Source organism: Sapajus apella, unplaced genomic scaffold (genome assembly GCF_009761245.1).
Source record: "Sapajus apella isolate SASKATOON/1434 unplaced genomic scaffold, GSC_monkey_1.0 scaffold3404, whole genome shotgun sequence".
NCBI lineage: Eukaryota > Metazoa > Chordata > Mammalia > Primates > Cebidae > Sapajus > Sapajus apella.
Window position 1 is genome coordinate 1 of NW_022440330.1, and position 7338 is coordinate 7338.

General features: G+C 51.9%; 1 protein-coding gene across 5 annotated transcripts; it reads right to left on the reverse strand.

Moving 5' to 3' along the window:
* Positions 1-2533: 2533 nt before the first annotated feature.
* On the reverse strand, positions 2534-6195 carry LOC116547508 (saoe class I histocompatibility antigen, A alpha chain). Of its 5 annotated transcripts, XR_004267074.1 has the most exons (8): positions 5806-6195; positions 5409-5678; positions 4893-5168; positions 4021-4296; positions 3777-3893; positions 3312-3344; positions 3131-3178; positions 2534-2966 (listed from the first exon to the last, which is right to left on the reverse strand). XR_004267074.1 is itself a non-coding variant. In XM_032273449.1 (7 exons), exons 1-7 carry the CDS (start codon positions 5876-5878, stop codon positions 2865-2867), a joined length of 1068 nt encoding a protein of 355 aa, XP_032129340.1. In that variant the 5' UTR covers positions 5879-6195; the 3' UTR covers positions 2534-2864. The 5 variants fall into 5 exon arrangements, 3 of the variants coding, with proteins under 3 accessions (XP_032129340.1, XP_032129342.1, XP_032129341.1); XM_032273449.1 differs by lacking the exon at positions 3777-3893 and having other exon boundaries at positions 3131-3168; XM_032273451.1 differs by lacking the exon at positions 3777-3893.
* Positions 6196-7338: the final 1143 nt, after the last annotated feature.

A 7338-nucleotide genomic window follows, 5' to 3' on the forward strand; every position in this document is an offset into this window, starting at 1 on the left:
GTGAGCTGTCTACATGGACTCTGTGTCTCATGAGATCCACGTCCTGTAATTTTTCTAAATGGCATCTCCATTTGGTTTCTCATGAACGTGTGTCTGGTATTTCTTTCCTATCCTTTTACTTTCAACTTTTCTGTACCTTCTGCTGAAATTTATGACTTTTGTAAATAGTCTATGGTTATTTATGGATTGACTTATTTTTCCCCCTCTGCACTATTTGTCTTGTCATTGGAATGCGTGAGTCCATTATGTTTAATGTCATTGTTGGCCTCATTGGGTTAAAGTCTGTACATTGTCATTTGCTGCCTTCTAATATTATCTGTTTTTCACTCAACTGGTTTTCTTCTGTTGCCTTCCTTAGATGAATAAAAAACTTTGCATTATTGTGGTCTTCTAAATAACTGTTCTAGTTACAACTTCTCTTATTGTTTCTTTAATTATCTCAAAAGCACAATAATCCATGGCTTATTATACCCAACAGGAGACCATAGCTTCCCTGACTTCCACCTACCTGTGCAGACAGCCCAGGGGAGAATCAGTGCCCTGGCTCTGAGACACAGGGGGTGGAAGCAGGAGAGTAACTGGGTGGTGAAGCTGTAGCTGCAGAGGCATCCGGGGCCCTCACCTGCACTCCTCGTAGATGTCTCCTCCACTGAATGCCTGCGATGCCCTCTCTTCCGTATGCTCCTGCCAGAGTCTCCCCGTCTCCACGGACAGCAGCTCCACCCTTCTACTCACTCAGTCCAACACCGTGAGTGTCCTTGATTCTTCTTTCTCACACCACAGATACAATCCATTAGCAAGTGCTGTGAAGTCCATCTTCAAATTCATCCGGAATCCCATCACTTCCCACCATTTTCTCTGCTCACGCTCCAGTCAAGGTAACCAGCGTCTCCATCCTGGAATACTGCGGTCCTTCCGCACCATTTCCCTACTGTCTCACTTGTCCCCCACCTCTCAATTCTGCTCTCAGCAAAGCAGCCAGAGAGAAGCTTTCAAAGTATAAGTCCCACCATGTCCCACTTTTCAAAAGTGTCCTCTAACTCCCCATGTCATTCATAGCAAACGTGAAAACCATTCCCACCCCCTCCAGGCCTCCCTGCTCTGGCCACACCTCTGACCTCATTTCAGTTTCTCTCTGTCCAGCCCTGCTGGCCTCTTCCTCCTTCCAGGAACACAGACACTTTCCTGCCCTAGTGCATCTGCACTGAAGGTTCCTGCCTGAAAAGAGCTTTCCCCGTCATCCTTGTGGACAGCTCCTCACATCCCTCAAATCTTCACTCAAAGGTCACATTTGCAATGAGGCCCATGCTGACCACCCAGCACAGCAGCCATCCCCCTGTCCCCACAGCCCACACTCTGGATCCCCTGCCCCACAGCACTTGCCACCTTCTAATTCAAGCATTTTTTGTTCTTACTCTGCTTATACTGTATCTATCATCTGCCTACAGAGGTATCCAATCTTTTGGCTTCCCTGGGCCACATGGGAAGAAGAATTGTCTTAAGCCACACATAGAATACACTAACGACAGCTGATGAGCAGAAAAAGAAACAAGAAAAAAAATATGTGCATAATTTTCATGATATTTGCCACCACAGATAAGCAAAAATGTCCTCATATTGGAAGCTGTCCTGGGCCACATGCAGCCACAGGTTGGATAAGCTTACATTTAAAATGCATACACCACAAGGCTGAAAATCCTTGTTTTTACTAAAATGTTTTCTAAATGCAAAAGTAGGCATATACATAGCAAACAACAAATGTCAGTTGAATGATCACTGTAGGGCACCTCCCTATTCTAAAGAGAATATCTTTATTAATGTAGCCTCAGGCCAAATGCTGTTTTGTGGCAGCTACAGAGCAACATCATCTCACACTGACATCAGTGCTGCCAGAGCTTTTCTCACCAGGGCTGCGTGTGTGCCCTCCCTCCCTCCTCCCACACCAACCCTCCTGCACGCTGCAGCACACAGCCATATTTTTCTTTTCAGGAAAGAAAACCCTGGGCTTATGGCTCCAATTTCCCAACCACATATGAATCTAAGTTAGACTCTGCTTTATAAATCCGTGAGTTTGGATTGGAGGCAGCACTAGGATTACTACGACTCAGGCAGGAAAAAGGAGGAGAGAGAGCAGAAGGAGTTCCAACAGAAAGTTACCTATGATGAGAAACTATGGGACTCCTCCTCTCTGCAAGTATCAGAATCTGCTTCGTTTAAAAAGCTTGGGGAAAATATGGAAAATACAATCCAGGAAAGAGACCTGGGAAGAGGGCGAGATGGACAGGGGTCTGAAAATTTCTCTCCTGATACCACAAGGACTTCTATGTGTAGAGACCACCCTAGGTGACACTCAAGTCCCTGTGATCACTGGCCGTGGTGGGACTAGCTTCTACTGAAGGGCCAAAGACAATGGAGCAGCAAAGATGACCCAGCCGAGCCGTGACCTCATAAAGCCCACAGTGGCCTGCACACCCACTGGGCACGGCCCCATCTACTCTCCACCCCTGCAACAAATCAGCACAAGAAACACGTGGACTGTAGAAGGTTCTCAGGTCTTCCATTTATTTTGTCTCTCAAATTTCAGGAATCTTTTCCTTTAATTAACCCATCAATGTCTCATGGAAATAATTTCAAGAAGTAAATTACATTCAGATTCTAATTTTAATAGGAAAGTTAAGAAGTTACAGCTCACTGCACCATGAAGTTGAGACAGAGATGGAGACATCCCAGCCCCAGGTCTCTGGAACAGGAAAGGTGACCAGGGAAGGAATGCAGGTCAGCGTGGGGAAGGGGGTCATGGTGGACACGGGGCTGGGCTGGTCTCCCCACCTCCTCACACTATGCCTACAGGGACACAGACACATTCAGATGCCTTTGCAGTAAGAGAAATCAGGGTTCTTGAAGGTACAAACAGAACGTGTGGATAAATCATGACTCTCAGTCCCACACAAGGGACCTGTCTCACACTATAAAAAAAAAAAATTCATTAACAAATTTATATCAGTCACACTTTAAACAACTCATCACCAGCTCAAAACATCCAAGTCAAAGAAACCCCATAACACAACTGTTCCCACTGTTTCCCCCAAAAACCCACATACATAAGCCCTCTCCCCTCCCAGGATCTCACCTTTACAAGCTGTGAGAGACGCATCAGAGCCCTGGGCACTGTCGCTGCCTGGGGTTAAACAAAAACAGAACCTGGTCAGAGCCTATAGGAAATACCACTAGAGGAGGAATTGCAGACTGGGTGAGCTCCCCCACGAGCTCCCGACCACAATATTCCAATGATCAGTCTCCTTCCCACTTACTTGCAGCCTGAGAGTAGCTTCCTCCTTTTTTATCTGTGGGAAGAAAATATTCTGTGAAGGCTCAGAAAGGTGGCAAGGCCATGAGGTCCTACAGAAACCTCCTAGCCTTGTACCCCAAAATGTATGACTAAAGACTCAGGGAAGGATCAGGAAAAACAAGGAGAGCGGGTGTGGGCCCTGGACGAACTGGCCCCTAAGGATTGTCCCCAGCAGGGACGTTCCCTTGTGACCTGTGACTGCTGGGATCAGGTTGACATCACCACAATCATCAAGGTGATACATCTGTCCTTCATTGTCACAGGTGCTTTACACAAGAGTAAGCGCTGGCACACAGGGCCGAGGCTGGGTCGGCTCATGAGTGTGGATGATGCTTCCCAGTAACCAGGCAGGGCACACTTCTACCTGGGGCTTGGAACCCTCAGTGGGACAAGAAATCTCAGACCCCACTCCTCACCCCTTCCTCACCTGAGCTCTACCTCCTCCACATCACAGCAGCGACCACAGTTCCAGTGACTACAGCTCCAAGGACAGCCAGGCCAGCAATGATGCCCACAATAGGGATGGTGGGCTGGGAAGATGGCTCTGGGAAAGGAGGGGAAGGTGAGGGGCCCTGATCCCAGGTCCCAGCCCCCTGCCCCAACCCAGCTAAAGGTCTCCAGAGGGGCTCCTGCTTTCCCTAAGAGACATGACACCCCCATCCCCTCCTTACCCCATCTCAGGGTGAGGGGCTCAGGCAGCCCCTCATGCTGCACATGGCATGTGTATCTCGGCTCCTCTCCAGAAAGCACCACCACAGCCGCCCACTTCTGGAAGTTTCCATCCCCTGCAGGCCTGGTTTCCACGAGCTCCATGTCCTGGGTCTGGTCCTCCCCATCCCGCTGCCAGGTCAGTGTGATCTCCGCAGGGTAGAAGCCCAGGGCCCAGCACCTCAGAGTGGCCTCATGGTCAGAGATGGGGTGGTGGGTCACGTGTGTCTTGGGGGACTCTGAAGGGAAGAGTCAGAAAATTCAGACATCTTGCGTCTCTCATGGGACACCGCTGCAGCACTCATGTGACCATCCCGAGAATGGACAGGACACCTGGGGTGGGGAAGGGAGCACAGAACCCAGACACCAGCCTGGACACAGGCACCTGGGATAATGTCCTGTTTCTTGGAAAGTTCTAGTCTCTGAGTGGGGTACAGGGACTTCTGGTTCTGATCTGAGTGGAGGCCAAGAGACTCAGAGGAGCTGGAGTCAGACCCCCGCACACATTGAGTGTGAGGCAAAGGACAAGGCAGGAGAGGAAAAATCCTTGTGCCCAATGTTGCTGTGGGGTCACAGGGAACCCCTGATCAGTATTCCAGAGATTGACTTCCCCTCCTTTACCTCAAAGACTGTAACCCTTAATTGTATCAGAGAACAGGGCGGGCCCTCAGACTCACTGTCTGGTACAGGATCTGGAAACCCAGGAGGATTCCTCTCCCTCAGGATCGGAGGGCGGGTGATATTCTAGTGTTGGTCCCATTTTCCTCCCCTCCTTCTACAAGGCCAGCCTGGGAGGTTTACAGGTGATCAGGGAGGTGCCCCCGGGCCCTCGTACCCGCGCGCTGCAGCATCTCCTTCCCGTTCTCTAGGTGTCTGTGGAGCCACTCCAGGCACTCGCCCTCCAGGTAGGGTCTCATCCTCTCAGCCACACTGGCCGCCTCGAACTTGCGCTGGGTGATCTGAGCCGCCATGTCCGCGGCGGTCCAGGAGCGCAGGTCCTCGTTCAGGGCGATGTAGTCCTTGCCGTCGTAGGCGTCCTGCCGGTAACCCCGGAGGAGGCGCCCCTCAGGCCCCAGGTCGCAGCCGTACATCCTCTGGATCGTGTGAGACCCTGGCCCCGCCCCCGCGTCAGCCCCGCCCACCGAGCCCCGCCCCCGCCCAACCCGCGGGGATTTTGGCCCAAACTGAAAATGAAACCGGGTAAAGGCGCCCGAGTTTCTCCCGGGTCTAGAGTCTGGGCGGGTCCCGCAGCCCCGGGGTGGATCTTGGACCCGGAGACTCAGGGCGACCCGGGCCGTCCGTGGGGAATGGGGAGGGGTCGTGACCTGTGCCCCGGGCCAGAGTCACTCACTGGCCTCGCTCTGGTTGTAGTAGCCGAGCAGGGTCCGCAGGTTCACTCGGTCAGCCTGTGCCTGGGCCTTGAAGATCCGTGTCTGCTCCTCCCAATACTCCGGCCCCTCCTGCTCCATCCACGGCGCCCGCGGCTCAGCTCTCGGAATCGCGGCGTCACTGTCGAACCGCACGAACTGCGTGTCGTCCACGTAGCCCACGGAGATGAAGCGGGGCTCCCCGCGGCCGGGCCGGGACACGGAGGTGTAGAAATACCTCATGGAGTGGGAGCCTGTGGGCGAGGAGGGCTGAGACCCGCCGACACTCCTCCCAGCACCGCTTCCCGGCTCTTGCGTCCCCGCCGGGCGGCCCCTCCCTCCTCCCCGCAGAGGCCGTTTCCCTCCCGACCCCGCACTCACCCGCCCAGGTCTGGGTCAGGGCCAGGGCCCCCGAGAGCAGCAGGAGGAGGGTTCGGGGCGACATGACCGCCATCCTCGGCGCCTGAGGAAAATCTGAGTCCCGGTGGGTGACTGGGGACTTTAGAACCGGGACCGCGGCGACGCTGATTGGCTTCTCTAGAAACCCGGCACCCAATGGGAGTGGGAACTGGGTCCGCGTCGTGAGTATCCAGGAAGAAGGACCCGACACAGGTTGGGAGAGGAAGAGAAGCTGCGGAGATGGGGAATCCCCAACGCTGCGCCTCCCCAATCTCTCCTCCGCCTTCCAGGCCTCAGAACCCGAGAGCCACGCCTGAGCCCTGGGACTTGCCCTGACCCTGCTCCTCCTGTGCCAAGCGCTGTGTCTCAATGTCTCCCTGAGTCTTGGCCCAGGAGCTGCTGAGAAACCAGAGAGAAACCCTCGGGATGGGCCTCATCCTTCTCTCTTAACTTTTCATCCCTGCATCCCCGTCCCTGAACTGGACTTCCTCCCTCCTGCTCCTTACCTGTCCCCCTGGACTCTTCTAGAAGAAAACTCACCCCAGGAAACTTGCTGCCAGAGAGTGAGCTCCCCTGGGAATGGAGGTGTAGAGACAGGGCTTGTTTGTTTGTTTGTTTCTTCAAATCTGGAAAAATTTTGCCTGAGAGCATGAGATAGCATAGAGACCACTTTGCTTTTTGTTTATTAACTACAGTGGGTAGCAGAATCTTGGTAACCCCTAAATGATCAGGAACCTAATCAGTAAAAAGTGTTACTTTGGCCCGTTGATATATATAAATGTGTCTAAAATCTCTCATCTGAGACGAGGCAAGAAAAAATAAACAAATAAATAAATAAATAAAAGCATTACAACAGGACTCACAAAGCTCCTGTTTCACCTTCCCAGACAATGTATCTGTGACTCCCGCTTGCTGTATTTTAAATTTACCTTCACTCCACAGCCCTGAGTTTCTGTGTGAGTCCAGGACATCTCCTCAGTACAAAGTACACACGGTGTTACTGTATGTTGCAACCAGGAGCCAGTACAGACTTCATTCACCTCACCGTCGCAAGTGTTCAATGCAGTCACAATGCCCCTCACCAGTGCTCATGCACTGCCTGTTTTTAGGGAGAGTCCACATCTCAGTGGTGCGTTTATTTTATAGGAACACTTAGTACTTTTTAAACCTGATTGACATAAGAAACAATTAGTTTTTAGGCAGACCTACATAAGGTATTAAAGCCCAACTGCAAAGAACACCCTGCTAGGCTCTGCAGTTGGATGTATTAAAAATCTATAAAACAATGTGTTTAAAATTAAGAATTCTGCTTTTGAATTCCTTCCCTCTGCTCCTTTTCCTCACCTCCTGCTTCTCCAGCCCTTCCCTCCATCCCTCTCATCCCTCAGACCCTCCTCTCCCTTAGTCCCCACCACCCTGTCACTCCTGAATAGTGACTCTAACACTGTCCCATTACCTGCTACATGACTGTTCTCTCCACAGTGGTCCTGCTACTGTGAGTCAGAGTGTCTCATT